This window comes from Diceros bicornis, chromosome 35 (assembly GCF_020826845.1).
Source record: "Diceros bicornis minor isolate mBicDic1 chromosome 35, mDicBic1.mat.cur, whole genome shotgun sequence".
NCBI lineage: Eukaryota > Metazoa > Chordata > Mammalia > Perissodactyla > Rhinocerotidae > Diceros > Diceros bicornis.
This window is the reverse complement of record NC_080774.1, coordinates 22,484,241-22,500,761: the sequence shown is the minus strand read 5'-3', so window position 1 is coordinate 22,500,761 and position 16,521 is coordinate 22,484,241. Positions and strand designations below refer to the sequence as shown.

Sequence of the window (16,521 nt, the reverse complement as noted above, 5' to 3'; positions counted from 1 at the left end):
TATTATACTTTAACATTCCTTAAAGATCAATTTTTTTTCCCCAAGACAATGCCATTCTCACATGGCAAGAGGAATTTCCTGTCAGTGTTCACTTTGTTATAGATCTTTTCCCTTGTGATTCTGGATTTGTTTCCCATTTTGGAGGGAAGAAAATGCTTACCAGATTCTTAATGACTTGGAGCAAAATTTTCCTTCTTAATTTCATCCTTCAAATCATATTGGACCCTTTTAGAGCTCTCTATCATCTGAGTCCACCCTGACTTGGTAATGAGTTTAACGGCTTACAGGAAGAGGCAGGCTTTTAAAATTAAACATCTGGGTTTCTTAGCCGAAGTCCATTTTACATAAATATGTAATTCTATATCCTCTTTGCTTTGGAGGGTGTAACCCCTGAGGGTGAGTAACTCAAGTCATCCTTTTGGAATTGTAACGGAGAGCAACTTCAGTTCCCTGAATCTTCCTCTCCTTCGAGTCTCAGTAAATATGTCAGCCTGCAGTCAATTGGAACCTGTGTCTGCTCTATTATTAGAAATTTGACTTGACATTTTCTTTATACAGTTTAATTGAATAGCTCTTGTCTATGGTTTTTGTTTATTGTATCATTTTTATGAATATAAACAATTCCACAGCTAATGAGACAGGCAGATCTTACCAGGTAAGCATGAGAACAGTGGAAACACATTTATTTCTGGGTGTGGGAACTGGAGCAAGTGCTTCCTTTCTCTGAGTCTCAGTTGCTCCATCTGTAAAATGGGGATAATTATAGAACCCAGTTCGGTTGGGGATTATAAGTCTTGTGTGAGATGACCCTTTTAAATAAAGAGCTTGGCATAGGGCCTGATCATTTACTGAATGCTTACTGTTTGCCAAGCACTTTGCAGAGTGATTTTAGGTGAGTTATTTAATTTATTGACCTCTACACCTTGATTTCTCTGTATGAGTAGAGCTGGGTTTGGAACTCAGGCAGTTTTTACTCAACTGAGTTTAAGTATAAATATTTTCTAAATATTGGCTATTATTATTATTACTAATAAACGCTAATGTTATTTTATTTATCCAAGGATCCAGTTCTCAATGTTGAAACAGAAATAGAAATTTTGAAAAAGCTAAATCATGTAAGTATTGCTGTAAAATATGACCCATACTTAAATTCATTTATTAATTAAATGATAATTTATTAAATAATAAATTAAATTTATTAATTAAAATATAGGAGGAGTGCAAAGCATTTCAATATAATAAAGCTATTATTAACCTGGGTTCCTTAATTGTGTGTGTATATGTGTAAACGTGTGTGTGTTGAGCTGCCATTTAGCTGGGAAGAGCTTTACCCTGAAATTTTGAGAGAACAATACGATATAAAGATGTCATGACTAAATAATTATGTGATATTTCCACCGAATTAGTTTCTGGCCAAAAGACATAGTAAATCTCCTAAATATTATATCTCATAGGGGCTTGATCAACTGATTATGTTTGTGAAGACAAGGCTAAATTGGCAAATTTGGTTTAATTATACCTGAAGTTTTTTTTTTTGGTTTATTGTGGTAACATTGGTTTATAACATTGTGTAAATTTCAGGTGTACATCATTATACTTCTGTTTCTGCATGAATTACATCATATTCTCATGTTCACCACTCTAATACTAATTACATCACCATACACATGTGCCCAATTATCCCTTTCACCCTCCTCCCTCCCCCCATCCCCTCTGGTAACCACCAATTCAATCTCTGTCTCTATGTATTTGTTTGTTGTTATTATCTGCTACTTAATGTGAGATCATACGGTATTTGACCTTCTCCCTCTGACTTATTTCACTTTGCATAATACCCTCAATGTCCATCCATGTTGTCACAAATGGCTGGATTTCATCGTTTCTTATGGCTGAGTAGTATTCCATTGTGTATAAATACCACATCTTTATCCATTCGTCCCTTGATGGGCACTTAGGTTGCTTCCATGTCTCAGCTATTGTAAGTAATGCTGCAATGAACACAGGGGTGCATGTATCTTTACGCATTGGTGTTTTCACGTTCTTTGGATAAATACCCAGCAGTGGAATAGCTGGATCGTATGGTAGTTCTATCCTTAATTTTTTGAGGACTCTCCATACTGTTTTCCATACTGCTTTCCTGTGGTGTTATATGAGAATTTCAGCTCTTCTTTCCTTTCTATCCTTTTAAATAATACTACAGTGCATATTCAGTGTTTTCATTATTGTGACAATAACACATGTTCATGCAGAGCCAAGTATACTATGATCATAGGTAAGGAGCGGTGGAATTTGTTTGCTCTCAGCCTGACCCCCCTGGCCATATGTTCCGTGATCAAAATGTGGCTGGCAGAATCTACCCTCAGTGGGTGGTGTATCTGTTATTGATGTTGTTGGTAATAATCTGGGCAGCATATGAGTGTCTTCTGCGTGCCAGCTGCTATGCTGAGTGTTGGTCCTAGAAAGAGAACACTTGACTCCGCCCATGCAGTGCCTGGTGAAAGGAGACCCATGGTGGGTGTTAGTTTCCTCTCTCTGCCCTCCTGGAGCTCACAGCCTGGCACCAAGGCAGATACTAAAGATGCAGTGTAGGGTGGCACGGATTAGAACCACTGCAGGGAGTGTGGATGCATTCTGAGGGAGGCATTTGAGCTGGGGCTGGGTGCCTGAGGCCAAGTGTGCCCAGAGGGCTGGATCACCAGGCAGGAAGGTAGCTTGAGGAAAGGTGTGACACTGGGAAAGAGCACAGGGAGTGTGGGGTGGGTGGGGAGTTTTGTGGTCCAGAGAGGAGGATGCATGGGATCAGGAGCAGGAGATGAGGCTAGGTCATGAAGGGTTTGCTAATCCCTGCTGCGAAGTTAGATTTTAGCCTCTAGGCAGCAAGAAGCCAAGGATTTCTTTCTTGTCTTCCTGCCTGCCTGCCTTCTCTTCCTTCTTTTCCCTTCTTCTCACTCTCCTCCCTTTCCTCCTTTGAATATTTTTAAATTATATAATATTTAACACATGTAAAATAATAAATGTAAATTATAAAACAAATCGATAAAATGAATACCTTTGAACTTGCCATCCAACTTAAGAATGAGAACTTGGCCTTCCCGACCCTCTGGGCCAATGTCCCGAGTTTTGCTTTTCCTCTTGAGAGCTCTCACTACTTTTCCTTTTTTCCCTCTTTTAGCCTTGTATCATCAAGATTAAAGACTTTTTTGATGCTGAAGATTATTATATTGTTTTGGAATTGTAAGTAAAAGCTTTTAAATTTGTTTCCATTTAAATGTCTGTAAGACACCAAAGAATCTAATGCTGGCATGCATTTCTCATCCTGGGGACCCTCATCGGATGTATGTGTGTGTGGGGTTAGTATCAGTTCTAAAAGCCCTCCAGTGTTTCCAAAGGCAGGTGGCTGAGAGGATCCAGGCCCTGGATCTGAGGGCTGGGTTTGAATCTCGCTCTGTAAGTGACCGACTGACTGTAACTAACTGACTGACTGTAAGTGGGTTAGTTTACTTCACCTCTGAGTCTCATTTTCCTAGTCTTAAATGGGGAAGATAGTGATATCCCATGCACAGAGTTGTAAGGATTAGATGATATGAGGGATGAAAAGCCCCCAGCAGAGTACCTGGCACATATAGGTGCTTAACCACAGGTGGATGTTATTAGACTGAAACACTTGCCTGTAAGGGTGGACCTTTCTGCTCGGGATCACAGTACCAGGTTGCATGGTGACACCTGAGTATCTTTCAGGTGCTGGTGTACTTGCTGGTTTATTTCTGTGGCCGTAAAGGCCTGTCTTATTTGGTGTGACCAAAATCATTCTCTGTCTCATTCCCGGAAGAGGCCTGTCTTGATGTCTGTTCCTGCATAAATATGTAGTGTTTCTGGGAGTGGCTATTGTGGCACACAGGCAAAGCTTTGCTTCTGAGTGGCAAACAGTGGCTATGCAGGTGACCATTAAGATTATATACCAAACAATAGTCCCAGTCATAGCACCAGGGGAGACTGGACAGCCCTTGTGGTGGTTAAGGGAATATCTGTTGCTATTAAATAGGAGATTGTCACCTGACTGGATCTAGTTAAAACAGCTTAATAATAGTAATAATAATAATATGATAACAGTAACTGATACTAATTAAGCACTTGATATGAGCCAAGTACTGCTCTAAGCACTTTACATGGATTGACTTATGTAACCTTCTTAACAGTCATCCAGGTTACTTACAGGTTATGGGTGGGTCACTGTTTTTAGCCCCACTTTACAGAAGAGCAAACTGAAGCATAGAGGAATTGAATCACCTTATCAAGCAGCTACACTGTGCCAGGTGCTCTACCTACATCAGTTATCTCTTAATTTTTACAACAGCCATCAAGATAAGTGCTTTTTTTATTTTTATTTTTATTTTTTTCCCCCCCAAAGCCCCAGTAGATTGTTGTATGTCATAGCTGCACATCCTTCTAGTTGCTGTATGTGGGACTCGATCTCAGCATGGCCGGAGAAGCGGTACGTCGGTGCGCGCCCGGAATCTGAACCCGGGCCGCCAGCAGCGGAGTGCGCGCACTTAACCACCAAGCCACGGGGCCGGCCCAATAAGTGCTTTTTTAAGAAGGAAAGACAAACTCGGAGAGGTTGCATAAGTTTTCCAAAATCCCACAGCGGAGAAGTGTTGGAGCTGGGGCTCAGACCCCAGTTGTCTGATTGTAGCCTTCTGCTGGCTTCTCTGCACCAGTATCAGAATCACCTGGGGTGCACGATAAAATGGAAACTCCTGGTCCCTGCCTTCGATCTACTGAAACAGATTTTTAAAAGCTCCCCAAGTGTCTCCAGTGCCCACTGCACACTCCTTCCGTCTTTCCTTGTTCCTTAGTTTGCAACAGGGACATTGTCATTGTGGATGAGGGTTATTACCTCATTGCCTTTACAAATAGGAGTCAAGACTGAATAAAAATGGCAACTCTTTCTTGTCTTAATGAGTTTGTTTTGTGTTATCTTCCCTCCAAGTGAGTTTCCCTCTAGGAATGAATCCCCTGCTTTGCGTGTTTCAGGATGGAAGGAGGAGAGCTGTTTGACAGGGTCGTGGGGAATAAACGCCTGAAAGAAGCTACATGCAAACTGTATTTTTACCAGATGCTCCTGGCTGTACAGGTAAGAGAATTCCTCAATTCTTCTGACAACCTGCTTTCTTTTAGGTGAATTACTCCCTGGTGAGGCAGAAAGCAAGGGACTGTGGATGAAAACCCAGAAGCAGAGAGTCGGTGTGTTGTGTGTTCTGTTCTTGGCAAAAATGTCCCACCCCTGTGACTCAGATGAGAAAGTTCTTGCTGTGAAGCTTGAGAGAGAGTAAGAAAGGGAGTTAAAGAAATAAACACACCATTCCACATGTCCTCTCTTTAGCTTGGAGGTCTTTCTGGGGGGCGTTGACCTCTACTTCCACCTGATCCTTAAAGAAACCCCTCTTCCCTCACGGGGTGGGAGTGGAGCAGGTATGAGGGTGAGGCTGGCAAGTTGGGGTGGTTGTGACAGATGGACCCCTCCTCCATGGCACAGTACTAGATATTCCCCTACGTGGAGCGTCCTGTTAACGGCTCGTCCGCTGCCTTCTCTCTATTCCATGACAGTGTCGGGTGGAGGAACAGCAGGTGGCACCCTGCCCGCTTCGAGGAACATCACTCTTTCTCAAACCAAATTTGGCTGTGGCACTTGCCCAGCAAGATTTCTTCCCTTGAAAACCTGTTGCATGCAGGAAACAGTGATTGGAAGCAGCTCTTGTGTTGAGTGAGGATGGAGAGAGATTTTCCTGGGGCTGCTCCACCAGGATTTGCCTTCTCTGGGGGCTTCACCAGGTCCCTTTCCCAGTGGAAGTGTTTTGGAGGAATTTTTCCTCTAGGCCAGAGAGATTTCCAGAGAAAACTGAAGCCCATAAACACCTAACCAGTGCTTTACTCTCTTAATGGTTTATTCCCTCCCTTATATTATACCAAGTATATTAAGATGAATTGAGTGCAGATCAGTGGACCTGAGAATTTTTTTTCCTGAAGAAGTATGACTTAATGTATAAAGATGGACACACAAACATCAACCTTCTATTTCAGCCATAGTGGGCTGGCCCCGTGGCTTAGCGGTTGAGTGCTCACGCTCCACTACTGGCGGCCCGGGTTCGGATCCCAGGCGCGCACCAACGCACCGCTTGTCTGGCCATGCTGAGGCCGCATCCCACATGCAGCGACTGGAAGGATGTGCAACTATGACATACAACTATCTACTGGGGCTTTGGGGATAAAAAATAAATAAATAAAATTATTTCAGCCATAGAGTTTTCAAAGACTAAGTCAAGTCTTTGCATTGAGGAGTAGGTGAACTCTGGGTATTTAAACAGATAATTTACAAATATGTATTTTACAGATTCCCTTTAAAAATATTCTCAAGGATGGAATAACCAAATATATTAGTTTGGTGGAATTTTTATGGTTTCTTTAATATGGTCTCAAAATATTTTATATTACTTATTTACATTTTTATTATTGAAATTGACACCTGCCAATGTGAAGGGATGTTTAATATCTTGAAAAGTGAAATAAAAGGTTTACTGTCATAAGTTACCCTTTTCATTTTTCTATTCTTGAAAGAATTTCTTGAAAACAAATTTGTAAACACTAACCCCTACACCCAGTAGTTTCCTATGATTTTTGAGAATATGATTGAGAGTAACATGGCTTACAGTTTCACCCAGTTGTAATGTGTGTGTGTGTCTCTACTCATGTACCTCCTCCGTAAATCTAAGGGTCATACCTCCCTTTGTGTGTAGTACCTTCATGAAAATGGCATTATCCATCGGGACTTAAAGCCAGAGAATGTTCTACTCTCATCTCAAAAAGAGGACTGTCTTATAAAGGTAAGAAATTTATGTTCTGTGTGTGGCCACTCCAGTAGATTTCTGTTTAGAAACTGTTTTAATTCATCAGGTAAAAAGTAGGAGCATGAAAAGGGTTGAGAATTATTAGTTTTTTAAAAAGAATCATTTTTAAATTATTTTAGAGATCAGGTGGTATTGCTCCAAGCCAGATTCTAATGAGCATTTATTGACCTCCATTGTGTACTAGCCACTTCTGTGTTCGGAGGGAGGGAGGGGTCTAAATGGATGAGTGAATCACATCCCCTGTCTTCCCCTTCCCTATGTCTAAGGCAGTGCTTCCCAAGCCTGGCTTCTCTTCAGAATCACTGTTGATTCAATCAAATCAACGTTTAATTAATTTAATTAAAAAAAACCACGACACTTCAGATTCTCTGAAGGTGGCACTCAAGTCTAAGTATTTTTTCCAAGCTCCTCAGATATTCCAGTGTGCAGCCAAGGTTGAGAAACTGGGGTCTAAGAAGAACCATGCATTCCTAGTTAGAATCCTAGAGTGTCTGTGATAAGGAGTATAAACCTTTTGTAAGACTACAGACAACACAGATAAGTTGGGGAAAAACTTGGGCCTTCAGGCTCCTTGGCTCCGGAATTTTAATTTAAGTAAAAATAAATAACTTGCAGAGCTTAAAGCTATCTTACAAAGACATGAATTTTTTGATTTCAGATTAATGGCAGGCATGAACTATAGGATAGGAACTGATCTAGCATGCATATCTTTTTTATTTTATCGCATCATTAAAAATGATTCCCTTTTGTCCTTAATTTTAGATTACTGATTTTGGGCAGTCCAAGATTTTGGGGGAGACCTCCCTCATGAGAACTTTATGTGGTACCCCCACCTACTTGGCTCCTGAGGTTCTTAATTCCTTTGGGACTGCTGGATATAACCGTGCTGTGGACTGCTGGAGTTTAGGAGTTATTCTTTTTATTTGGTAAGAAAAGTTTTCATTGCTTCAGAGTCTGGGTGGAGGTAATTAGGTGAAATCAGATATATGTCCAGGTATAGAGAGGTTGTGTTTAATTTAGGTCACTTTTTTTGACCATCGATTTAAAGAAAAATCTAATTTTGCATTATGCTGAAAAAGAAATCTGTATATCCGAATGCCACTGAGAATGCCACTTGATTTCTTTTCCTTTCTCTCTCTACCAATATTAAGCCTTAGTGGGTATCCACCTTTCTCTGAGCATAAGACTCAAGTGTCACTGAAGGATCAGATCACCAGTGGAAAGTACAACTTCATTCCCGAAGTCTGGGCAGAGGTCTCAGAGAAGGGTATGGATACGAAAGGATTAAGAATTTGTGGTTTGCTAAAATGTTGTGTGTGCTGTGGTGGGAGTTCTTTTCAAATGGTATGATGTTTTCTCCTGTCAATTCGTTCTTATTTTCTGTTGTTAGTTTTGTATCATTTGAGAGGCAAAAGAAGCTGTTAAGAGTGTGGGCTCTGGAACCAGGCCCATCTAGGCTCATGTCCTGGGTCGGCTACTTCCCAGCTCTTTGACCTTAGGCAAGTTACTTAACCTCTCTGAGTCTCCATTTCCTTTCTAACAATACACCCCTAATTTTAAGGGTTTTTGTGAGGGTTAAGTGTACCATAACACAAGTGCCTGGCACCGATTTAAGTGTGTAAAATAATAAGTAACTTGTTAGTTATAGGATTTCCTTTAAGTAAGCATGTAAAAGCTAAATGTAGTTAGTTACTTTGTGTTTTAGAATTTAAAAGTGCAACTTGGTAATTCTCAAAGGAAAAAGTAGCCAGCTAAACCTAAATGTCAAATAATGCAACATGGAAGATTGTGCAAATGTCAGGGTGTCTAAAGAATGATATTGTTGCAATATGCAAGCTGGCCTGCACTTGTTGCTGGCTGTCAAGCTTTGCTTCCGCCAAGCCTGCAGTTCCGAGGAGACTTTCACTGGCTGAGCAACTTGCACCACCGATCTGTGGGTCTCTGGGAGAGCTGGCACAGCATCCTGAGCGTCTCAGAACTGGGTGGAAGTTCAGCTTTCATTAGTTTTGAATTTGAGTCCAATAACGAAAGAGGGAACAGAGAGCTAAGAGGTTGTGATGTGCGAGCAGGGAGAGACGGGGAGCACTGTGGTCATTCCTAGTGTTCTCAGAGCACTCGGACGAATAGAGAGTGAGGAGGATTAGGGGCCCTGCCCACCACGCCTGCTGACTCACAATGACCTCAGCCTCTCTCTCTTCTTTCTGGATGTTGGCCTATGATTCTGACATTCTTTAATTTTGCAGATTTAATATATCTATCCTTTTCACTGTGATTTGCCAATTTTTCTTATTGCTTTAGCTCTGGACCTTGTCAAGAAGTTGTTGATAGTGGATCCAAAGGCACGTTTTACGACAGAAGAAGCTTTAAGGCACCCGTGGCTTCAGGTGGGTATGGGGCAGTGCCTGCTAGCATGAAACATATGGGCAGCCCTGAACTGTGCCTGAGAGATGAGAAAGAAGATGGAAACACAGTGTTTGCTTTGTTGGGTCTGTTTAATGCATTTGTTTTAGATGGAGCTCTAGGTGTGTGGGTGTGTGTATGTGTGTATATGGGTGTGAGTGTGGGTGTGTCTTTGGATGCAACCTTTTCACCTTGACTTGTGGCTCTTGGATGGACAAGCTCCCTTTATGGCCTGTCCTGGTTCCACTTGGCTTCTTGAGTCTGCAGTTTGGCTGTGTTCCTTTGAGAGGTTGTTTTAGCATCAAACCTTTACCCCCAGCTGTGTCCTACTCTTCCCTCAAACCCCCCACCCCAAACAGGTAGGATGGGCTGCATTCCAGCCATCTTCAACCCTAAATCAGGGAAGCAAGGCAGGGAGGAGGACAGCCTCTCTGGGGGAGAAACAGCTATTTCTCAAGCCCAAGTGATTGAGTATAAAGGGTCCTCCTACTTGTTCGTGGTGAGTGAGCATGCTATTTGTGCAGACTGTTACCTGTGCCTTTCAAGTCTGCATTACCTCTCTGTCCCTACTGGGGGTTGTGGCTGCTGTTAGATTATGCGCTGACCTCACTGGAGCCGCCAGAGATGGAAGTCCTTTGTGGCTTTGCTGGGCTAATCTTTGGTTTTGGAATTAGCTTACAGTATCAGGCAGGTTTTCTTCTGACAGATGTCAGGTCTTCAATTATGTGCAGTTCCATTTGGCACAGCCATACCCTTTGCCATTAACTTTCATTTGGTGTCTTTCTTTCCTGTGAGGATGGGGACTTAACCAGGTAGCTTGACCTAGAGGCTGTTACTCTGGGGGATTACTGGTCCAGGAGCGCCTTGAGCCATCCAGTCTCAGCACTGTGCTTGTGGGACTCCGGGAAGACGGTCTTCATTTTTTCTCTCTTCCAACCCTCCACCTCTAACGGTTTTGCTCAGGTTGAGAACAACAAATCCTTCAAAGAAAAAAAAAAAGTAGATATATGTTTGGGATGTTGCCCTGGAAACAGCAGTCCCCCCAGAAGAAATCTGTCAGATGATTTAGCACATAATAGACCACACAGATTTGAAACAGCAGGACCCTGGAGAAAAGGAATTTGGAAACAAAGGGTGCCTTTGCATGGGGGAATTTAATTTTGATGAAAAATAAAAACATGCCTCTTGGCTCTTTTCATGTGCCCGAGTAGGGAAACTCGCGGGGGCCAGATGTGGAGGTAGAGGAGCTTGCCAGTTAGGTCTGGGAACAGGGTTTGCATCTGCCCGGAATTTAAACAAGTATAGCCTGTGTTTGTGGTATTTTTTGTCTCAAAAGAAAGCTGTTATTAACACTGAGGAAAAGGTGAAGTTCAGTGCTGCCACAGAGGTCTCACTTGAATACTCTTTTGTCCACATTTTGTTTTTGCAGCAAAAGGTGGAGCGAACATTGAGTGAGGACAAGGATGCAGATTGCCCACATAAATCATCTGCTAGTGATAGTTTAGCTCTTAGTTTGGGAAAATTCAGTGTTTTTGAAGAAACCAAATGGTTTTGTGGGTCTGGCACTGGACTGAGCATTTGGAATGTGAGTTCCAGTCTCTGTTTTGTCATTAACAGTTTCCAGTTTGGGAAGCATGCCTTATATCCACTTTTGGCCCCTTCTTCACTTCCTGAAATAGAGGGTTCCTTCCTGCTTGTCTTCGAGGCACATTACAATTTAATATTTTTGAATAGATTGTAGACATCTCAAAGGAAGGTTATTTGCAGATACACATTGCTGCCTGTGGTATGTAATGAGCTCCTTTTTCATATTATTGCTCATTGACTTGTTTTAAATGCAGGCCTAAATAGGGTTGAGGTCAGTTCTGTTTGTCTGCATTGAAGAGCTGCCACAAGGGGTGTTCCAGCATGGTTCCATTTCTTAGTGCATTCATTCCTTCAGAGGACAGTTAACGAGCTTGTGTGTCAAGCACTGTTAGGCACTGTGGATGCAAAGAGGAGTAAGATAAGCCCTTGCCTTGGGGTTCTGACAGTCTGGGTGGGGGCCAACCCCACCACTACTGACCACAGGCAGTATAGAACAGTGGGATATATGTAGTAATAGGGGTAGGTGCAGAGTATGGGGGATCCCCAGGATGAGATGGGGCCACTGCCCATGGGGCTGCAGGTACCCACAGGTTCACATAGTGTGAAGACTGTCTAAAGGCTGGGGACCTGGGGATAACATGGGTGTATTCGTTTGCTAGGGTTGCCATCATAAAGTACCACAGACTGGGTGACTTAAACAACAGAAATTTATTTTCTTGCAGTTCTGGAGGCTAGAAGTCCAATTTCAAGGTGTCGGCAGACTTTGCTTTTCCTGACGCCCCTTCCTTGCCTTGCAGGTTGGCTGCCTTCTCCCTGTGTCCTCACATGGTATTTTCTCTGTGCACTCACATCCCTAGTGTCTCCGTCTCTTCTTATGAGGATACTAGTCATATTGGATTAGGGCCCTGCCCTAATAATAGCCTTATTTTAACTTAGTTACCTCTTTAAGGACCCTGTTTCCAAATATAGTCACAGTCCTGGGGGTTAGGGCTTCAACTTATGAATTTGGAGGGGGAGACGGGGACCACAATTCGGCACGTAACAATAGGGCACAGCATTTTCAACATTGATTGAGTCCCTCTGATATGGAGGCCCCTGTGCCTATTACAGTGCCTGGCATCTAAGAGTGCTTGGGAAATGTTTGTTCACCAAGTAAATGAGAAAGGTGGGTGAGGTGGATAGGCAGGAAGGCACGGAGGGGATTTTCGGTGGAGGCTGTGAGCAGGTGTAGGAGGAAACTTTGAGAGCAGCACTGCACGAGAAGTGAGATCCTAAGGGAAATTGTGGAGTGGAATCCAGATGAACTTGGCGCTCTCAGAATGGGCAGTGGGGAGCTACACTGAGTGCAGAAACAGAGTGATGGAAGCAGCTGATTCTCTCCACTAGATAGAGAACAGGTGAATTAATCCTCGAGCACTGTAATTTTTTTATATCCATCAATTTGCTGAATGTTGGAGGCCTTCACTCCTACGTCTTCTCCCCCACCCACATAGTACACTTGGCTTAGTGGGAAGAGTGGGGTTGGGTGGGAAAGTAAATGGGGCTTTAAAATCAGGCCACTCTGGGTCTATATTCTGCACACGTTACTTTTGAGTGGCTGAGCTGGGCTTCCAAAGCTGGCTTCCTCAAAGCCCACAATCCTAGTCATGGATGCTTTACCTTTCTGAAGGTGGGGAGAGCTGCACCAGGTCACCTCTCAGGTCTCCCTGATGCAAATCTTTGAATCCTGCAGAAGTGGGTGTCCAGGGAGGTAGGAGTTACCCTCATGCACAGCTGGGCTGGGTGTACATGTGCTGCGCCCCCTTCTCCCCACCACCTCCCTCTCCAGCAGGAAGAAACATCTGTAATTCTATGGCCTGTTCACCTGTCCTCCTTTCTCATTAGACCCAAGCTCTGGGATATTGTGGGCTTGAAGTCCTTCTGGCAACTCGTATAGCACTTGCTGGGTGAATTTTCCTAGGGTGCTGGGTTGGTTTGTTAGGCTGGCCCCAGTTACTGGCCTCACTGTTATCGGGGAGAGGGGACCTCCTGGAGTCAGCCCCCAGAAAACTGAGCTGACTCCAGCCTCTGGCCTCCAGATTGCCATCCCTCAGGATCTGGGCTGCTGGTTCTGAAAGTCTTGACTGCTAAGGTCTGTGGTTCTTCCTGACTCACTGAGAGCTCTTAGGTATGTGGGTTTGGTTCAGCCAGTATTGACTGAGTCCTGACTGCTGATTAGACTACTCTGGGAAGGCAGAGGTGAGGAATGAACACCTTTCTCTTCTGGAGCTTCAGCAAGGGCATGCCTCTAAGTGGACAGACTGGACCTCTTTGTCCACTTCCCTGTTTCCAGGAGCATCCTAGCCCTGTCTTTCTAGGAGCTTTCTTTCCCTCAGACACAGCCTACTTATGTTTTTCATTTCTTCACAGGATGAGGACATGAAGAGAAAATTTCAGAATTTGCTTTCTGAAGAAAATAAGTCAACAGCTCTACCTGAGGTCCCAGCCCAGGTATTCTGGATGATGGTCATTAAATGTAGGCTAAGTTTACAGAGCTGATGAGCAACTATGATGAGTTTGATTAGTTTCTTTAGCAGCAATTGCTTAACATTTTTTTAGGATGAATGTAGCATATCCTTTGTTTCAGCTTGATCTGCTCTAGTACCCTTAGAAGATTTAATAATGAAGAGTATGTTTAATGCGTTAGAGAAGTACAGCTAGGGATTGTCAATCAAGAGGTCTCCTGCAAGGCAAGATTGGAAAACTGTATTAGAGGCTCAAATTTAAATTTGTTGAAAAATTTAAAATTTGGGTGAATGGTTGATGATTTATTGATTATAATTTTATTCCTCTAAAGTTCTTTGTAAGTATAAGTTAATATCTATTCATCTTGTCCTGTCTTCTGTTGGTGACTGATAACACTCCTCTTCCCACTGCCCCCTCGCAATTTTATAAATGGGAAAACAAAGACACAAAAAAGATTGTCTTCTCACAGAAGAGCAAGACTTGGGGCTCCCAGTGAGAGGTTTTGTAGTCCCTTTAAACGTCATCATTTGGGAAGAGGCGACCAAGAGGAGGCTGGTAATGCTGCTTACTTTTAATATACATCTTTGAATGGCTGGAAGCCATAAGGGAGAGAAATGCCAGTTTGATAAGCATGTCTGAGTCCTGGCAGGTGTGATGGGGATTCAGATGTCAATGAAGACACCAGTAATTCTTGGTACTAGAAGTTTCACATGAAATGCTCCAAATTTACTCCAAGCTTATTGGGAAACTTTGATAATCTTAAAGAAGCCAGTGGTTTTCTTTGAACATTTCTCTCTTTTCCTTTATTTCCAGCCTTCCACAAGTCGAAAGCGGCTTCTGGAAGGGGAAGCAGAGGATGCTGACACCACAAAGCGCCCAACTGTGTGCACTGCTGTCTCATGAACACTGGTTGAACGTGAAAGAAATGTACTTTCTTGAACCCTGCTGCCATTTGCTTTAAATTTTTTTTCTATAGTTTGTATTTTAATTATGGGAACAGTTCCTTTTCCATAATCATCGATATACAATTCAAAACCTAAAGGAAACTGGACTTTATGCTTCTGCTTGATGACCAGCTCTTTAGTTGCATGCCTTTTGTGTGTGTGTGTATTTGAAGTTGTTGTGTGCATTTCATCTGGCACTCTACCTTGGCCGTAAGCAGGCAGGTTTCTCTGGATGTATCCCTGATCTCAGCCTGGGCAAACCGCATACAAATTCTAAAGGCCTATTAGAAAGTTGCAGGAAAAGAGGCCCAGCAAAGTTGGGGTGAAGTTTGTAGAGACTGGCTGCCTGCCAAAGTCCCCATGAGACAGGAGGTACCTTGGTGCATATACCCCAGGCCAGTTTTCTCATCCTCACCTTCATAAAGATACAGATCCTGAAACCATGGGGCCAGATAAGTTGTAAAACGCAAAATTTTCCTGATTTTCGGAAGGGGACATGGCACATCAACTGTATTATGTGTAACACCCTGCAGAGTCCTATAACCAAATAGTTTAATATTTCTGCAGCAAATATTCACAGTAAAAGGGTGAGAGAAGAGTACAAGTAGCCTCATGTCAGTTCAGGTCAGTCTTTTCTGCTGAAGAGTTATAGATGACTCGCAGGTTTCAGAGCTGTTTGGATTTTGGAAATGCAGATAAGGCATGTGGGCACGTCATGTTGACCCAACAATGACCAGGGAGGCCCTAAGACCCTCTCTTGATTGGTATTGTCTAGTCGTCCCAGTGATTCTATGGGCTAGGTCCTCCAATCACCCTTATGTTATAGGTGAGGAATCCAGGCTGAAGGAGTAAGGTGACTTGTCCAGTGTCACACAGCTAGTAAGTGGCAGAGCTGGGACCCAACCCAGGTCTTTCTGACTCTAAAACTAATGTTCCTCATCTCCTCAGTCCCATATTCAATAAGACTCAGGGATGTTGACTCACACTGACAAAACTCGCAAGAGATTAATGTCTAAATGTTGAATGCCAGTGTGTTCAATTATTATGAGTGGGTACAGTCCCATGATCTGTGGAAGTTGGGACACCGTGGTGGCAAGGAACAGAGGCCCATTCAAAGTACTTCACGGAAAAGAGAATTTCTTTCAAGGTTACAGATGGCTGGGCCTGGGAGCCATCGGGAGCCCAGGCACTTGTAATGGCTGGCTCCTTTTGTCTCTTTCTACCCACTGATTTTGCTTCTCTTGTAAATTTTTCAGATGCCACTGGTGAGCTAGCCAGGGCAGGGTCAGGGGTACACAGCGTTGCCCCAGGCAGTGGGGGTGGTGGTTGGTAATTTCCATTAGAAGAGTGTGCAAGCATTCTGAGGCTTGGACGGTGGGGGTGGGGATAGATGGTGATTTAGGTGGTTTGTATATTTATAAGAATGAGGCTGAGATTGCCAAGTTAGATGGGTTTTAGTTCATTTGAATATTTAATGTGAAGGCTGTGGTTTCTTCGGGCATTTTTCCTTCTTGGGGCAGGGTCAGCCAGCCCTTCTCTGTTTCCAGAGCACTTTGTATTAGCTCCCTGTGATTATACCTTCCATGGTAGGCTGAATAATGGCCCCCAAAGATATCCTCATCCTAATTCTCAGAATTGATGAATGTGTTCTTTTACATGGCAAAAGAGACTTTGCAGATGTGATTAAGTTAAGGATCTTGAGATGGGAAGATTATCCTGTCTTATCCGGGTGGGCCCAATGTCATCACGATGTTCCTTTTAAGAGGGACACAGGAGGAGTCAGAGTCAGAAGAGATGGAGTGATATGCTTTGAAAATGGAGGAAGGGGCCACAAGCCAAGGAATATAAGCAGCTACCAGAAGCTGAAAAAAAGCAAGGAAATGGATTCTCCTCTCAGAGCCTCCTGAAGGAACCAGTCCTTTATACCTTGACTTTAGCCAAGTGAAACTGATTTCAGACTTCTGACCTAAGAGAATAAGAATTTAATAAGAGAATAAATTTGTGTTGTTTTAAGCCACCCAATTTGTGGAAATTTGTTACAGCAGCCATAGGAAACTAATACGCTCACCAATGGGGGGATGTCAGCTGCTGATTTGGGGCCACGCAGTATCCACTTTCTCTTCCTAACCTCACTCCTGTTTTCTTTTGGGGGGATCTTTTTCCCTATCCTATGAAGTCAT

General features: G+C 43.1%; 1 protein-coding gene across 7 annotated transcripts in view; it reads left to right on the top strand.

Moving 5' to 3' along the window:
• CHEK2 (checkpoint kinase 2) overlaps positions 1–14,448 on the top strand; it is a 37,888-nt gene extending 23,440 nt beyond the window's left edge. For 5 of the 7 annotated variants that reach the window (XM_058531687.1, XM_058531689.1, XM_058531691.1 and 2 more), the window contains 9 exons: positions 1,062–1,115; positions 3,173–3,234; positions 5,035–5,134; positions 6,795–6,881; positions 7,668–7,831; positions 8,057–8,172; positions 9,204–9,289; positions 13,302–13,382; positions 14,211–14,448. In XM_058531687.1, the coding sequence (XP_058387670.1) occupies positions 1,062–1,115; positions 3,173–3,234; positions 5,035–5,134; positions 6,795–6,881; positions 7,668–7,831; positions 8,057–8,172; positions 9,204–9,289; positions 13,302–13,382; positions 14,211–14,300 (840 nt within the window). In that variant the 3' untranslated portion in view covers positions 14,301–14,448. Of the gene's footprint in view, positions 1–1,061; positions 1,116–3,172; positions 3,235–5,034; positions 5,135–6,794; positions 6,882–7,667; positions 7,832–8,056; positions 8,173–9,203; positions 9,290–13,301; positions 13,383–14,210 lie in introns of those variants that run through there. The other 2 variants (XM_058531690.1, XM_058531692.1) reach the window with 2 other exon arrangements.
• The last annotated feature ends 2,073 nt before the right edge of the window (positions 14,449–16,521 follow it).